Here is an 18,061-nt window from a genome sequence, read left to right as displayed (position 1 = left end):
TTTATTTTCAGCAACCATTAGTCTAGTCTTTAGTGTCACACAATCCTTCAGAAATCTGCTAATGCGTTTGTGAATTAAATTGATAACCAGATTGCACTGTTTCAGACCAGTCTGAACTGGATTAACTGATTCATTTAAAAGATCTGATTTGATTTGTGATTCAGATTCACAATATCACTATTGCTACTATTTTAAATGTATAGACCAATTCAGTGGGGTTTGTGTGCAGAGCTTATCTGGTTGCAGAAAATGACGGTTTTCAAGTAACAGCCTATGGAGCAATGGAATAAAAGAATAACAACAATTCTGACTTTATTCTCACAATTCCGAGATTAAATCTCACAATTCTGAAAGAAAAACCAACTCGTCATTCTTTCTTTTCAGCTCTGGATTTTTTTCCCCCTGAGAAATGACAAACTCAATAATGTTGAGTTAAATCGAGCCCGAACTAGGAGATTTCACAGACTTGCATCTGTGAAAAAAAAAGTCAGAAATGTGAGATAAGATAAATAAATATTATGTAAAATGTTAATAGTAATAGGATTAAATATTATGTCATGCCATAACTGTAGGGCTACTACAATGTGTCACCTAAGAACAGCATATGTGGATATTATGTAGACATACTGTTTAAATCAAATTTATGCTTTAAAATAGAGTAATCATAGCAGTTTTCATCCATAGTCTGTCCGTTTAAACATCTGTGTTTAACTTCAAATGGTATCTTTGACAACAGTATTCTATAAAAATTATCTGCATTCCGATTCTGCCATCAAAAGGCACTTTTTTTTTTTACTATTCAATGGATTTTAGCTGTTTCCCTCCACTTGTTACCAATGTTTTTCTGCCATCACTATGCACGTGCAGCTGCAAGTGACGTAACTGTGATGTCTATACTATGAATTGGTCTATACAGTACAGTATATGTTTGGGTGTAAGGTTCAAAGTATGCATTAGTCTTTTTAATAAGAGAATCCCACTGATTTAAAAAAGCACGCAAACAAACATTTAAGATAATTTCCTTTGAGTCGCTGTAAGTAAAGGTAAAGTTATGATTTATAGCTCCCCTTTCTTTCATACTTTAATTCTCTCATTCTTTCGTTATCTTTCTTGTTTTCTCTTCATCCCCTCCCCCTGTGTTGTATGCTGTTTACTGATTATAGTGGCATTGGTTAAATTGGGGCAGAGCATGAGGCACTGATGCAGAAGAGACAGTGATGCAGACAGGATTCTCTCTCTCTCTCTCTCTCTCTCACACACACACACAGACACACACACACACACACACAGTTGTGCTCTTTCTCTCTCTGTCATGTGCAATCTCTTGGCCCCTGGGTCTTAGATGAGGGGACACCAAGTGCCACACTGCAACATCTGTCTGCATAGTGCCTCACACATTTCCTGCCTTTATCATTCTCTTATTATTTTTTTTAACTACTTTTGATACAGTAGACCCAAAAGTAGTATATGTATACCTATGGCCAGTGTTCCCATGGTCATGAAAAACCCAGAAATGTAGAAAATTTGTGATTTTTCAATCTCTGAAAAACCATGGTAATCATGACTCATTCATAGAATGATTCATAGACATTTCTGAAGTAAATAATATATATTTTCTAGCTGCTTTAGTGTTCTTTTTCCAGCATGTTTTGCTCTAAAAATCCACTATATGTAACCCTGGACCACAAAACCAGTCTTAAGCAGCACGGTTATATCTGTAGCAATAGCCAAAATTACATTGTATGGGTCAAAATGATAGATTTTTTTTTTTTTTATGCCAAAAATCATTAGGATATTAAGATCATGTTCTGTTAAGATATTTAGTACATTTTCTACAGTAAATGTGTCAAAACTTAATTTTTGATTAGTAATATGCATTGCAAAGACCTTCATTTGGACAACTTTAAAGGCGATTTTCTCAATATTTAGATTTTTTTGCACCCTCAGAATCCAGATTTTCAAAAAAATTGCATTTCGGCCAAATATTGTTCTATCCTAACAACCATATATCAGTGGAAAGCTTATTTATTAAGCTTTGATGATGTATAAATCGTATGACTGGTTTTGAGGTCCAGGGTCACATATGCGACTCTTGCATAGAGTAAAACTTGCTTGCAATGTCCTATTTGGACAATCCAACTTTGTGGAACGTGTTTACTGTTAATATCAAGAACTACAAGTCTGGTTACTCTTTCAGGAGATCTGTATCAACTCACAGTGTCATTAGTTCACAAATGCCATTTGATTTGATCTTTTCTAATGCAATTTAACACATTTTAAAGTGCGACTTAAAGGGGGAAGATTCCTTCCAGAACAAAAATTTACAGATAATTTACTCGCCCCCTTGTCATCCAAGATGTTCATGTCTTTCTTTCTTCAGTCATAAAGAAATTATGTTTTTTGAGGAAAACATTTCAGGATTTTTCTCCATATAGTGGACTTCAATGGTTGAACTTCCAAAATGCAGTTTAAATGCAGCTTCAAAGGGCTCTAAATGATCCCAGCCAAGGAAGAAGGGTCTAATCTAGTGAAACAATCGTTATTTTCTTAAATTAAAAAAAAAAAGACAATTTATATTCTTCTTAACCTCTAATGCTCGTCTTGTCTAGCTCTGCGTGTACTCTGTGTATTCCGGTTCAAGGCAGTTAGGGTATGTCAAAAAACTCCCTTCTCATTTTCTCCTCCAACTTCAAAATCGCTGTACATTGCTGCAGAAGTATCAACCCAGTGCTTACAAAGTGAACATGCAAAGAAGATCAAACGCCCTTTACAAAAAAAAATGTAAAACAGCGATGTACAACGATTTTAAAGTTGGAGGACAAAATGAAATGGGAGTTTTTTGACATACCCTAACTGTCATTAACCGGAATATACAGAGTACACACTACGAGCAAAAACTTTTCGACTGAAGAAAGAAAGACATGAACATCTTGGATGACAAGGGGGTGAGTAAATTATCTGTAAATGCTTGTTCCGTTAGTAAACTTCTCCTTTAAGTGTCTGAATGCTTTTTGTGCCACTGTTTGTGTAAGAATGCTCTTACAGCAAAAGTGCAACCGTAAGCCTGTTTAGAAGTTCAACTCAGTTCAAATAAAGCAAATCTTAGCTTTTAAATCTTAAATGGAAAGAAAAAAATTGGCATACTTAATCATAAGAACAATTAAACCTAAGGAAGAAGTAGTGCAGTTCTCTGTGAGTGATGTTTTGGCGCTGTTGCCTCAGTGTAGGAGTCAGCCAGGCCAAACTTTCCTTGGCGAGACTCTGTATTGATTTGTGTGGGAATGGCCAGTGTGTACGTGTGTATATGTGTGTGTATGTGTGCGTGTTTATGTCTTGTATTCTGCACGTTCAGCCTACAGATTTAAGTCAACCTCACCGACCATTCCAGCATCAATCACTCTGTTACACACATGTACTGTACAGATTCATCTTGTCTTTAGTTCAACAGGCCTGGTTAGCTTATTAATAATTGATTTTCTGGCAAGATTTTTAGCAGCAAACACAGATTCATCTTTTGCGTGGTTTGCTGTTTTTTCCTCCAGACTGCAGATAATCTGCTCATGTTTGGTGGTGTTAGTTCTCTTTGGTCATGTGCATTAGATATGGATTCCTCATTTCTGCTTCTTAAGGTCTGTGTCCGTATCAATTATCAATGAGCCTTAATTATTAAACGAGGAGACTCACAAAAGGACTGCAAATGTGTTTGGATGTTGTCAACTGCTTTTAAGTGTGTGTATGAACACACAGCAGCATGAAAGTAGAATAAGACAAGATGTTCTCCATCTCAATGGTTTCTCCAAAACAGCAATGACATTAAATGAAGACCAAAAAGAAAAGAACCTCACCAGAACCTCATCTAGTTTTGAAAGAGATCTCATCCAAATCTTAAACTGTGCTCAAATGCAAAAAAAACTCTTCAGCATATTACACTTTTTTTCTCTCACTTTCTCCTCTCTTTTTTTCTAGTCTTTTGGCATCTACTTCCTCTACTTGTGCTCTTCCTGTTAAGGCCTCTCTTGTTCTCTTTCCTCTTCCTTCTCGCTCTTTTCTTTCACATTGCGCCCCTTGAATATTTATGGCCATTCTAATTAGCCTGCTGAGAGGCTTTAACCAGTACTGGCAGAAAGAAAGAGAGAAAGAGAAAGGAAAGAAGGGAACTGAAGTACTCTACAAGCATATGTATGGATTTGTTTTTTCATACATAAGCAGTAGCTGAAGTTGAACATGGGCATCACAATTTCCCACTGTAGCAAACAGAGAGAGAGGGATAGAAGGAGGAGGGAAAAGAGCGGCAGCTGGCATTTGACGGTGAAGCATGCCTTTTTAATGAGCATATTAGTCCTCCACAAACCCACTCTCCTCCAACCATTGCATAGAGAGAGAAAGAGAAACAGAGAGAAACATAGAAGGGAATGTGGGAAGGGTGTGGTGGAAAATAAAATAAAGTGGAAGGTCAAGGGGTGAAAGAGTGTGGGAAATGAGGAGGGTTTGAACGAAGGAAAAAGTAAGAGAAGACCAAAATTTCATTTGGATGAGTATATGATGACTGAATATTCATTTCTGGGTCCACCTTGTCTTTAAGAAGTTACATTTTCCCATACATTTCCTGATGAATAAGACATAGTCGCGACCTCCAACCTCATGGAGACTGGTAAGAGCTACACGAGCCGACCTTCAGATGTGACAAATATCCTTCCCACCTCACATCAGCATCTCCGCCACAACGTTTGCATTGTCATTGAAAGCCTGCGAGGTGTCAGGCATCTTTTATCAAAATATGCTTCTATTATTACAAGACACTTCAGGCTGCCTGTTCTCTCTCTGCTTTGAATGTGAATAGAGCTGAAATGAAGGAGAGGTATCATTCATAAGCGTAGATAGTGAAAGGGGGGGCCAATGAAGGAATGAGTGGCTATTGTCGGAGGGTGTAGATGTTCTATTGTCAGCCGCTGAGTAATTCTTTTGCGGCCAGGAGAAAGGAGAAGAAAAGAAATGATGGTGGCGGTGAGAGGTGGAGCAGAAGAGAGTGAGGGAGAGGGCGGTATTGATTCTCCCGGAGCTCTGTTCATTCCCATTCATGCCCCAGTCAGATAGTTCAGCTAATACAGCATTCAATGAGGACGTAAGATTTAGGAGGATGGGTGTTTTATTACAGTTCAATCTTAATTACTTCCTCGACACACACACCCGCCATACTGTGGGCGAATGTTAATTAATTCTGTGTTGTGGCTACACTGCAATGTGATAATTGTGTGTATAGATAGATTGATAGATAGATAGATAGATGTAGATCCCGCCTCCATTTCACTTCTTCCTGTATGGCTAAGCAGGTTGTTGTTTTTGTCCTTTGCAGTAGATGAGTGTTTGTGTCACTGTTGCCGGGCTGAGTTTTGCGGCCATGTACCATATGTTACATTACTATTTAATTTGGCTGTGTGTATCCACAGCGACCCTTTGGGCATCTCCACGGCCTGGTGTAACATGATGTGGCATAGTGAGGTTAGGAGTTGTGCCGTGTTGTGCTTTAGTGGCGATATACCTCTCTTCCATTGTTTCTTTATAAAAGGAACTGTATTTTGGACTGTAGCATGGTCTGCAGCTGTCCAAGGTGCTGAACTGGAGCGCCTACTAGCAGTTTTAAAGTTGTGACTGTGTGTTGGTGCTCTCCATGGTGCTGAAATGTTCTGATACTATATAAATCTCTCTACTCACGTGGTTGATCTCTATATATTGTATCCAAATCATCTCCTGTTTCCAGCCAAAGTGGCTTTATGGCTCATGAATCGGGCTGAAGACAGATTTGTAGGTTACATTGCTGTATGTCACCAAAATGCAATTAGATTGTGTAACCCCTACACAATTATTTACACACTTTTTGTATGTGTGTATGCATGTATAATTACGAATGTGTGAACAGCACAGGTATCAAAAGCAAATTAAGTTTATCAGGTGACTCTACTCTGACCTTGGCAATGCAATGATGGCAGAATTTTGAACGTACATACACACACACACACACTCACACACATGTTGTGGCCAGGGAACACATGTTTATAGTTGAACTCTCCACACTCAGCAATGTTTTATGCCTGCCCCCCGTGTCCAGTGATTAGGGCAAACCAGGACGTAGTAGGCACTTGGATGAATACTAACATGAATGCGTGGATTATATGGGGGACAGCTGGCTCTTTATTTGACCTTTCTGATTCTCAGAAAGCAAATTTAAAATTCTCTCTTAGTATTTTATGTAATCTAGTAAGGCTTTGTTGTGTTTCACATTAAAACAATCCGGGCAAGTGTTTGTGTAATGTTATCAGTACAGTAAAATAGAATGAATTTTTTAGTTCTCTGAGGTGGACTAATAGGGAATATTCCACTTTTGTCACCCAAGTCAGACACCTTATTACCCTTTTGTGGCCTTACATGTCTGATTTTCAAAGAATGGATTTTGAGTTGCCCCTGGCCCCTCACATGGACTGGCATGGACACACCTAGGACAAGGAATGTAGGACAACTTCAGATGCCTAGAGTGTTAGATAGAAAGAACAAGTTTTTGAAAGAGAGGATATCTTTTGACACTGTAAGTGTTTGGGATTGGCAGTGCTGTTTGGATACTTACAGATGTGAGACTCAAAATGTCCTGTTCATATAGCCTCTTAGAATATAGACTCTAACACTATCTATATCAGGGGCAGGCAAGTTCGGTCCTAGAGAACTGCAGTCCTGCAGAGCTCAGCTCCAATCCTAATCAAACACATCTGAACAAGCTAATCAATGTCTTCTGGATTACTAAGGCTATAGGCAGGTGAGGTTTTAGGCAGTACTGCGGCTCTCTATGACCGTACTTGCCTACCCCTGATCTAAATGAACATGCAGTGGTAGTCAATCAAGGTATTCTGTGTATGTCCATCACCTATAATCATTGTAACAGTGACTAATGTAATATCAAAGAAGCTGAGAACCATAAAACTGGAAAGTCTTATCACAGATGACAAGAAGATTCCAATTGAGGCAAGAAGTCGTCCATCAAATCAAAATTCAAATCAAATTAACAAAAAGCAGCTTTTATACCTGAGTTAGTGTGGAGTCATGTGCAGACCTCAAAACTGATGGGAGTAACTCTTGTGGAAGACAGTGACTGGATCTAAAACAGGGGTCCAAAACTTGTTTCTGGTGGGCCACTGAACTATACAGAGTTCAACCCTAAATAAACACACCTGATCCAGCTAATCAAGTCCTTAAGGCTTAATTGAAAACTACAGGTATGTGTTTTGGAGCAGGGACTGAATTAAACTATGCAGGGCTGTGGCCCTCCAACAGGGGTGTCCAAAACTGATCCTGGAGGGCCGGTGTCCTACAGAGTTTTGGTTCAACCCTAATTAAACACACTTGAACTGGCTATTCAAGCTCTTACTAGGCACACTAGAAATTTCCAGACTGGTGTGTTGAGGCAAGTTGGAGCTAAACTCCTCTGGCGCTCCTGGACCAAGGTTGGAAACCCCTGTCTAAAACCTTCAGATGATAGCTCCTATCTCTGTAAGTTACCAAAACTAAACATAAAATCATGCAACACGTACGAGACATGTGTGAATGCACCGAGTGGCTCTCTCACACTAAATGACGTGACAGACAACTAGTTGTCCAGTCTGGTCACATTGACAAAGCAGGGGTTGGCCAAAAATATGGTTGTGAATCTTGAAAACATATGAGTAAATAACCAAACTGTGTGTGAATGCAGCTGTATTAAGGACTCAACTGTATTCTGTTACTGTGTGAATGTGGCCGTAGAGATCACCCACACATATGTGATTGGGGTTCTCAAGAAGAGCGAGTTGGAAGGCTGGAGTATGGAGACGAGGAGAACAGCGGGAGCTAGAGAACAGCACAACTAGAGAACACAGGCTGAAGTTGGACAAGAGTGGGTGGGAAGTAAAGAGTGACAGCAGGGAAGTGGAGAGAAGAGGTAGATGCAGGGAAAGGCACAAGAAATGTGTGGTGCATTGGTTAAAGAAATCTGCTTCCCTCCTCAAATGTACCTGCAACAAGAGAGCACACTATATGTGAATATAGTCCAAGCTAAAGGGCATTGTTAAGCATGACATACAGTACAGCGGAGCATCTGCAACCTCTTCAGTCATGACTATATTAACAGTGTAGCACAACTCTAGTGCCTTATTGCATAACTGCAATGATTAACAGAAACAATTAAAGGCAGACATTTTCATTAGAAAAATTAATTTACTGCTATCCTTTAACAAGAAGATATACCAAGTTCTGTCATGAAACTGTAGATGGCACACTTATGGGTGGTTAATGCAAACTGATGATATTCACAGTTTTAAACTACTTAGCTACTTGGTTCATGTTGCATATGCAGCCTAAAAGTTGATGCTTTGCGTTTAAATGACTGGTTAGTATTCACTAGAGCAGGCATAGTCAACGTTGGCCCTGGAGTACCGATGACCTTCACAGTTTAGTTCCAACTCTAATCCAGAACACCTGAACATGCTAATCAAGGTCTTCAGGATTACAAGGGCTATAGGCAGGTGAGGTTTTTTTTTTTCATGGTTGGATCTAAACTCTGCAGAACATTGGCGCTCCAGGACCAACGTTGCCTATCCCTGCATTAGAGCATTTTACAGCGCACTTTCAGAGTTACTCTGAAACCCTCCACTTCCCCAGCTCCACCTGTATAGGTCTGCTATTGTTAATTATATATGCTACTTTTGCAGCAGCAGAATGTCTTAAATACTCACAACACCGTATCTGCATAGTATTGGCAGTAGCAAGTTCCTGTACTTGCTTTGCAGCAGCAACAGTCTACAAGAGGGATGGGCAACTTCGGTCCTGGAGGGCCACTGTGCTGCAGAGTTTAGCTCCAACCCCCTTCCAGATTACTAGAAAGCTACAGGCAGGTGTATATGATTAGATTTGGATCTAAACTCTTAGTGGCCCTCCAGGACCGAAGTTGCCCATCCCTGGTCTACAACAACAGCAATAACCAACAGCAGCAGCAATTCAGCAGCATAGCAGATGTATTCCGCCAATACCAAATACATTAACATTGTCATATACATTACCATACTAAAATCTTGTCATGATAGAAATACCGTACCTCCTGACATGGAGACTAAGGTTAAGGGTAACCCTTGTTGCATTGCAACAGTTTGAGACTGTCTACACTGAATGTCAAAACAAAAATGTCAAATCCAGTTGGACTGTTGTCAGAAGTAGCTGGATAGTATGTCAAAAATAGATGGTGTAGACATGGTGTAAGGATTCTGTGTAGTCACACTATACACAGTAGTTGTTAGGGTTCGGGTTTAGGGTTTTACACCAAAGCTGTTTGACCAGTCAAGATTCAGAACTGCCAAAAGTTATATCCAGTTCATTTTATAACTTATCTAGACATTTATTCTTGAAGACATCCAGCATGAGGGCCTATTATGTGTGTAAAGGGTGCTTTCTTGTAAGACAAGGCCAGGTGAGCAGGAACTCTAAAGCCATCTCTGGATACGCCATATTGCGTCAAGGAAGATTCGGTTGAGGCTTTTTTACAAAACCAGCAGTGCAGTGTGTGTTTGAGCGTGACTGTTTCAGTGTAAAAAAATAGAGTCGACAATAGAGCCTTTTTCGCTTCATCTCTCCTTCTCCGTTCCATCACCAAGTGTCTTCCTTCACTTGGTGACATTGTTTTTTATCTTTGATCCTTCTCGCTCTCTCAGCTCTCTTGATTTTTGTCAGCTCTCCTTCGTTAACCATATTCTGCATCGAAATGACGTTGAGTCCCACCCGCAGCCAATCAGAGCCCCGGCTGGCCTGTCTCTCCGTGTGCCAGGCTCTCCGTGCGTGCCCTGGTAGCCCGTTTGTGGCTTAACGAACAAACGAGCGTTAGCATCCCCTCCGTTTACACCCCTCCTCGCCAGCCTTCCCATCATCCCTCCCTCTTTCTCTCGCTCCGTTTTTGCACATGCCACCGCAGCGCCCCCTAACCCACGTCACGTGAGCGCAGGGGCCCTAGCAACAGCGAGAGAGAGAGGGAAAAGTGGAGCGAGAGAGGGAAAGAGGGAAAGAGGGAGGGGGAAGAGACGCAGAGCATTAATAAGTAATGGGCCGAACAGTTTGAAACCCGGTCCTCGTTAGCATTGCAGCGGCGCCATCATTTGCATGGGAGCTCCTAGAGCAAATTCAACAACAGCTTCAGCCCACACCCCTCTCTTTTTGTTTCTCTCTCCTTCCATCTTCATGTGTCTATCGTTCTGTCATCACGCATTCTCCTTCCAACTGTCTGTCTCTCTTTTTTTTATTTGTGATATTTCGGTATTTCTCTTCCCTCATCTCGTGAGCGTCTTCTTCCTCTTTTCCCTTCTGTTGTCGTTCTGTCGTTATCCACCCCTTCCTCAGAGTCTCCTGGCATCCGTGCGTTATGATTTTCTTTTTGTTGTTGTTCTATTTTCCACACTAGTGTGTGTTTCACATTACTATTCATATCTTCTATTATTCTGTTTCTTTTTACCTTGAGAATGATGGCGGGAAAATGGCGGCTTTACTTCCGGTAGGGTTTTATTTTTAGACCAGATCTTTCCCAGCTGCACTCACACAGTCCTGTGCCGAGAGAGCGAGAGAGTTTGCCTGCCCCCCTGACATCCCGTAACAAAACACACATTCTCGAACATGTATACAAACCTCTTTTCTCTTTATGTGTGTGTGAGTGTGTTCCTCTGGCCTTTGGGAGTCTGTGTAGAGTGAGATGTAACTGGAAGGTTGCCATGCTACACACATAAATCCAATTCCACTTTTTTTTTCTTCCATCGGTCTGACATGATGCCCCAGGCTGCCCACGCTACACACTCCAGCACTACCACAGAACCGTGTATGTGTGTGGTACACTCAAGCCCTTGTTTTAGACAGACCTTACATGCCCCCCTCTAATCCTCCATGCACACACACACACATACACACACCTCAAGGCGAAGGAAGACTAGACAAGAATTGATCTGCACTCCCAAACAGAACTGATTGCAAGGAGACGTGGGACTAATATGTGCGTAGCTCTGTCTGCCTCACTTTTAATCCATCAATCTCAATTTTTAAATCTCTACACCCAGTGGGTCAGTTCTTCCATGTAGGCAAATGTCCTATGTACAGTCCCACACAGACAGGCATGTGTTCTGTTCTGACAAGCAAAAGGTAATACCCAAATAGATGTTGGAACCATGGCTTAGCAGTACGTTTAGCTGTGGTGCTCATATGGAGAGTGTGGGTTCGAATATGGCTTGCAACATTTCCATATTGCATTTCTCCTCCTCATTTCAGTTTATAAGGCCAAAAATAAAATACAAAAGACAAGTAACAAACAAATTACAGAAGCCTGTTTCCGCCACTGAATACAAAACAAAAAAGATAATTGCGACTTTTTATCTCACAATTCTGACTTTTTTTCTTGCAATTACGTTTACATCTCTCAATACTGACTTTTTTTCTCAGAACTGTAAGATATAAACTGACAATTGTGACTTTTTTCTCAGAATTATGAGTTTATATCTCACAATTCTGACCTTATAACACACAATTGTGTGTTATTAAGTCAGAATGTAATAACATGCAATTGTGAAAAAAAATCAGAATTGCGAGATAAACTCGCATTAGTGAGAACAAAAAGCCAATTGCGAGTTATTTCGCAATTCTGACTTTATTTCTTGCCATTGTGAGTTTATATCATGCAATTCTGAGAAAAAAAGTCAGATTTGTGAGTTAATATCTTGCAATTCTGACTTCATTTCTCAGAATTGCAAGTTTATATCTCACAATTCTGACTTTATAACTCGTAATTGTAAGTTTACTGTATACTTCAAAATTCTGTGGAAGAAATGAAAGTATTATGAAGTGATTTTATGCAAAAATTAATCTAATTTAAAACTTTCATAACATCTATTGCCTGAAAATCTTACAAAGAAAAAAAAATGATTAGCCACTAATTTTTCAGAATGTAAAATGTGTCTGATCTTTACACAAAGATGTTAAAATTTTGCTTCTGAAGATGTGTTGTATTTGACAATTTTATTTATTTATTTATTTAATTTGGATTAGAGTTTTAGAGTGTGAACACTATTCAAAATTTCTTTTGTGTTCTTCAGAAGTAACTGATTTGGAACAACATAAGTAAATGATGACAGAATCAGTTTAATATTTCATTTCATTTGTGCAAAAATTTTACAGCTAAGAATACAAAATAAGGCAGAGTGAAAGATAGTAAGAGAGAGAGAGACAGAGAGAGAGAGAGACAGACTTTCTGTCCCTGGTTGCTGATATTTAATTTACCAGTCTTCACAATGAGAAAGATCCAAGTGACTGTGATTAAACCAAAACTACTCACTGACTACCTCTCTTTCTCTCGCTCTCTCTCCCTCCCTGGTCTCTCGCTCCGGGTGAAATGTTGTGACAGCGTTGCGCTGATGTTGTAGGGGGTTAAAGTCACCAAGTGCATATTATCCTGTAAGGCTTAATATGCAGGTTGAAGCGCGAGGGCCGACTCTTAAATTACAGTTTGCCGGGCCTAGCACTCAGCGTGATAACAATACCCACACAGACACTGCGTTATGTCTGTACACACACACTTATACGCACGTGTGCTCGCGCTTAGCTGTCATACGAATATTCATTCAGCAATATATTTTTGTGACGCAAATAATCACGCATCCGTACACACACAGTCAATGCAGCGCACACGTACTTCATTTCATTGTCTTATCACATGGCCGTGACATTCACACGGATGCACGCTGAATTTATCTTTGTTTCCAGCCATTGTCTTTGTTTGTCTGTAGCTAGTATCTGTGTGTGTGAGAGTGAGCTGCTTGTTATAGTGATGGAGTGTGTGTGTGGGCTGCCGAGTCAAGCCTGTCCTCTCCGCTTTCATAAATCTGCGTTGGATGAAGCTCTCGAGCCATAAAACGCATCGATCGCCATCCTTCACACACACACATACACACACATTCTTCCCACAGGGTAATCCTGCTTTCTATAGGAACGTTGTGTCTTGTTAAGTGAGTTTTGAATGCACAAGTGTGCTAATATAGAGAGGTAAACAAAACACATGGCAACTCATTAAATAATGACACCTCAGAATAAGTATATAAACACATCTTCACGTTTTAATGAGTCACGGTGAGGATATGGCTCTAGACGTTGACCTATAGCTGAAGGTTTGTTCTTAAAGTGTGTTTTTATCTGTGTTTGCGTCAGACTTGTGTGTTTTGTGAGTTTTTACATTTCCAGTTCAGTTAGTTTTCTCATAACGGTGCGGTTGGCCCAATCCACATGCCCTGCCTGCCTGGAGAAACTAGGACACACACACACACAAACACATAGGGACTGACTGACTGTTCTCACACACTGACATACTTTGCTGTTGTTATTGTGTCCAGTGATGTGCAGTTTAGCAGAACACACACACACACACACAAACTCTTCTTTTACACTCTACACACACACCTAAGTCATCCCAAAGGAACACTGCATTGCTCTTTTACAGCTTCTCAGTTGTTTCAATTAAGTATCAATCTCAGGATACAAACCTGAGAAGACATTTTGGCCGTAAGAGAAATGATGTAGAAACTGATCTGATCGTTCAAATTCAAATAATGTGTATATAAATTAAAAACATGAAAACACACACGAACAAAATCAACATTTCAAGTGTTTTTGTGTTAGAAACATTCAAACCTAAAATGTACTATGTAATAAGAATAAGAAGGACCGAAAGTGAAAGGGAAACACTTCTGGCTTCTGGGCAAGTGCTGCGTTGTAAAATATGCCCTTCATGACAGATAAATCAGAGTCAGGCCTCGCTGATGTGAAATGACCATGACAGTAATATACTGTTACCATAACATACGTATCAAATATTAACATGCTCTCTCTTTCTTACTTTGTAATGGATTTAGTGTATCCTTCAAAAAATTCTGTACGAGTGTTCATTTGTGAATGTGGTGACTATAAACGTATTTCTGGATTATTTGTAACTCAGTGGACAAGAGTTTTTTTTTTTTTTTGTAAAAGTCTAATGATGGATTCTGTGACGAACTGAACAGAATAAGTGATCTGTGGTTGAAGAGTTGCACATGAAGTTGGAATTGAATTAACTTTTTGAGAATTGTCTTATTGTTGGCCAATGAAATCCATGTGCATATGTTAATAATAATTCTCCTCTGTCTTCAGGTAACAGGTTTTTCCTGACGTCATATGGGGCCCTCTACATATCTGACGTTCAGAAAGAGGACGCCCTCTCTACCTACCGCTGCATCACCAAGCACAAATACAGCGGAGAAACCAGGCAGAGCAATGGGGCTCGTCTCTCTGTGCTGGGTGAGTGTGTGGGTTTATGTTAGTTTTCTGGGCAGTTGACGCATCTTTGTCATATTTGTCAATCCTAATGCACTAAGCATATTTTCGTAATTGGATTTGTTACTGTCTTGGATGCGCTTCTTTGAGAAATAACATTAAGACCTTAATTTATGTCATTCATATTGAAAGGGATTAACTGTATAGTCTACATGATGTTAGTCAAATGATTTTACAGAAAAAAAAACAGCTATAATTTAGTTTAACATGAGCATTTTCTTGACCATTAATAAGGCAGTTTTGCTACAGTACTGTTAAAGGGAATATAGGATGCCCAGTTTCCAGAAGTTGGTATGATTCTTTAGGGTTTTCATCAAATGTCTGCAACATGCTTTGGGTAGTCTGCAACAAACAACACCCTTTTTACCTTGTCAAAAACAGCTCTGTTCACAGCGACCCATTTTGGTGCATGTCTCTTTAAATGCTAATAGTTCTGCTCACCCTGCCCCTCTCTTCCATTTTTTGTATATTTGGTGACGTTACCCTCAAAAACAAAACTAATGCATCCTCAGTGGCTCTGATGTTGGGAGAGAATGAAGAATCTTATGCCTGTTTCATACTGCAAACTTGAGTTTCACAGCAGCTTTGCGTCAGCGTAAATTCATTGCCGCTACAGTTGCAGTGAGAGTATTCACACTGGAAGCGTTTGTACAGCATCACGACACTTGCGGTGTGAAACCAGACTAATGTTCACTTTTACATCTAACTACAAAACACCTGTATTGCTTACGAGACATTGATGCTACAGCTGCTCAAACATGGAAAAAATGGCTAACAGCATACAACTGGCTGAGGACAGATATATGCTAATACGGGACAGTCCATCAGCGGCTGTGGGTGGGGCAAAAACGGTTTGATAATTAAAATTGTTAAAGTTTTTTAGGTATAAAAAAAAGAGGTAAATGGATTTTTTTCACTGTAGGGTGGTTTCGTCGATAGACTGATAAGACATTTATATGCAAACGCCACGTAAAAGTTAATTTTGCATCCGATGTGTCCTTTAGGATTTATGTATGTAAATGGCTATGCATGAATTAGCAAGAATTGCTTGGTCTTTTCTTAAGATCTTTTTCTTTGTCCTTAGACCCCACTGAAACCCCACCGTCTGTGATGGACAGTTTCCAGTCAGGAGAAGTACAAGTGGGGCGAAGCATAGAGTTGCCCTGTATCGCCTCTGGTTACCCTAACCCCACCATCCGCTGGTTGAAAGATGGGAGGCCGCTTCCTGCTGACTCCCGCTGGACACGGCGACTGACTGGCCTCACAATCAGCGACCTCCGTCTGGAAGACTCTGGAAACTACATCTGTGAAGTCACCAACAGCTTTGGCTCCAAAGAGGTCACAGGACACCTTAATGTCATCGGTGAGGAGAAAAAAATAAAATATATATATATATATATATATCAAGAGCAAAAGAGAAAGAGGGGAGATACAAGAAGAGGTACTGGTGGTAGGACAGGAGTAAATGATGAAAGATGTCACCATTACACTGCTGGTAAGGGGAAAAGACAAGATATGTTCCTTGATCAACGTTCTTGTAGGTCCTGGAACCACATTCCTATGAACTTAAAATTTAAGGTAAGAATTATGTTTGCTACTTGGAATGTTCTTCCAGGATCAACAAAATATCTTAGAATATGTCTAACTTGGCAGAATTTTAGAAACCTTTTTGCTTCATTACTAGGATAGTTCACCCAAAAATAAAAATTCTGTTATTAACTACTAACCCTCATGTCTTTCCAAACGTATAAGACCTTTTGTCATCTTCTAAACACAAATGAAGATATTCATGATTACAACCGAGAGCTTACTGACCCTGCATAGACAGCAACGGACAGCAACGGTACTACCACATTCAAGGCCCAAAAAGGTAGTAAGAACATCAATTAAATAGTCCATATGACATCAGTGGTTAAACTTTAATTCTATGAAGTTACTATTTTATCAGTGTCCTTACTACTGGGCCTTGAACATAGCTGTGTTGCTGCTTATGCAGGGTCAGAAAGCTTTCGGATCTCATCAAAAATGTTTTAATTTGTGCTCTGAAGATAAACGGAGGTATTATGGGTTTGGAATGGCATGAGGGTGAGTAATTACTGACAGAATTTTTATTTTTGCGTAAACTATCCCTTCAAGCAAGACATATTCCTGGATCAGCATCTGTCCTGGAACAACATTTCTATTACACAGTTGTACTTAGGTTAGGTATAGGAATAGAGCTGTGGTGTGGGCTTTAACATCATAGAAAAAGTAGGATTATGACTAAGTTTGTTTGATCCAGAAACATGATCAACTTCAAAGTCATGGCCATCTAGTCTATTCCCCAAAGCAGATACCAAACCTTTGTGGCCAGTGTCCTCATCCTTGCTCTTGGAGATCAACCGTCCTGCAGAGAAGGTTTAGTTCTGACCTTGCTGCCAATGAACCTACTTGCAATTTTCAACTTAACCTAAGGAATTTGATTAGCTGGCTCAGGTGTGTTGGAGTCAGAACTTACCTCAGCAGGAAGTCTGTTCTCTTCAAAGATGAGGACACTTGCCCTAGGATTTGGCTGTCCTTTAGGAGTACCCACTGGGGTCACATCAATTTACTGAGTGCCTGGTCGGTCTATCTTTTAGAAAGTCCTGGAATATCCATATCCCTTCATCCAAAGGAGAGGGTCCAGATCAAGTTGGTCCATCACCAGGTCATTGGACCAATTTATTGCCCCAGATCTCCTGTGCAACTGTGTCATAGGGAGAGATATCAGATGAAATATACCAGGGAGTGAGTAAGAGAGAAGCACATTTGGGTTTAAGAGATGTTGGCACACTGGTCGGCTTCTGCCACCTTCTTGCAGACTTATAGAGAGAGTAATATGAGAGGACAGGAAGACTGTTCTGGCCTCTCCAGTCTGACCCCAGTTCTACCAGAAATGTGTGTATGTGTTTTTGAGCAGGCATGGGGAGGGATCTTAGACCAGTGGGACGGTATTGGCCTGAGTCTTAATGTGAAAGGAAGAGGGGAATAGAAGAAGGGGGAGGTGGGGTGGACATTTGGACGTTTAGCCGGTGGGCACATCACACCGGTGTGCTCACACAGATTATGACAGAACAGGAGGGGAGGAGGGCACACACACGCATAGATGCCCAAACACACACACCAACATACACAGAGGCCTCCAGCACATAACACCAGCTGCCTTATTGCTCACTGACATTTTATTTATCTATCTATCTATCTATCTATGACCATGATTCTAATTTTTAGACAAAACTTTACCTTCAGAGTCAAATAATATCTCTGCCATTCTCTTTCTCCGCAGAGCCTCTGAGAGTTACATTGTCCCCCAAGAACCTGAAAACAGGCATCAGCAGCACAGTGATTCTGTCTTGTGCCGTTCAGGGCTCGCCCCACTTCACCGTCTCCTGGTTTCGCAACACAGAACCCATCGTGCCTGACCAGCACTTCTCCATCCAGGGAGCCCACAATGAGACTCTCTTCATCACAGCAGCCCAAAAAAGACACTCAGGGGCATATCAGTGCTTTGCCACCCGCAAGGGTCAGACCGCACAGGACTTCTCCATCATATTGCTTGAGGGTGAGTGGAAAGAGTGGATAATAGGATAGTGCTGAAGGTTGTGGTTCTGATTCTAACTCTGCAGTGTGCAATTATTTT

At 40.5% G+C, this 18,061-nt stretch overlaps 1 protein-coding gene across 5 annotated transcripts in view; it reads left to right on the top strand.

Annotated features, from left to right (window-relative positions):
• Positions 1 to 18,061, top strand: part of LOC127177148 (cell adhesion molecule DSCAML1) — a 138,897-nt gene that overhangs the window by 76,290 nt on the left and 44,546 nt on the right. For all 5 annotated transcript variants that reach the window (XM_051129219.1, XM_051129217.1, XM_051129216.1 and 2 more), the window contains exons 4-6: positions 14,221 to 14,367; positions 15,488 to 15,766; positions 17,708 to 17,983. In XM_051129219.1, coding sequence (XP_050985176.1) covers positions 14,221 to 14,367; positions 15,488 to 15,766; positions 17,708 to 17,983 — 702 coding nt within the window. The remainder of the gene's footprint in view (positions 1 to 14,220; positions 14,368 to 15,487; positions 15,767 to 17,707; positions 17,984 to 18,061) is intronic.

Source organism: Labeo rohita, chromosome 15 (assembly GCF_022985175.1).
Source record: "Labeo rohita strain BAU-BD-2019 chromosome 15, IGBB_LRoh.1.0, whole genome shotgun sequence".
In the NCBI taxonomy this organism is placed as follows: Eukaryota; Metazoa; Chordata; class Actinopteri; order Cypriniformes; family Cyprinidae; genus Labeo; species Labeo rohita.
This window is presented reverse-complemented; position numbering and strand designations above follow the sequence as displayed.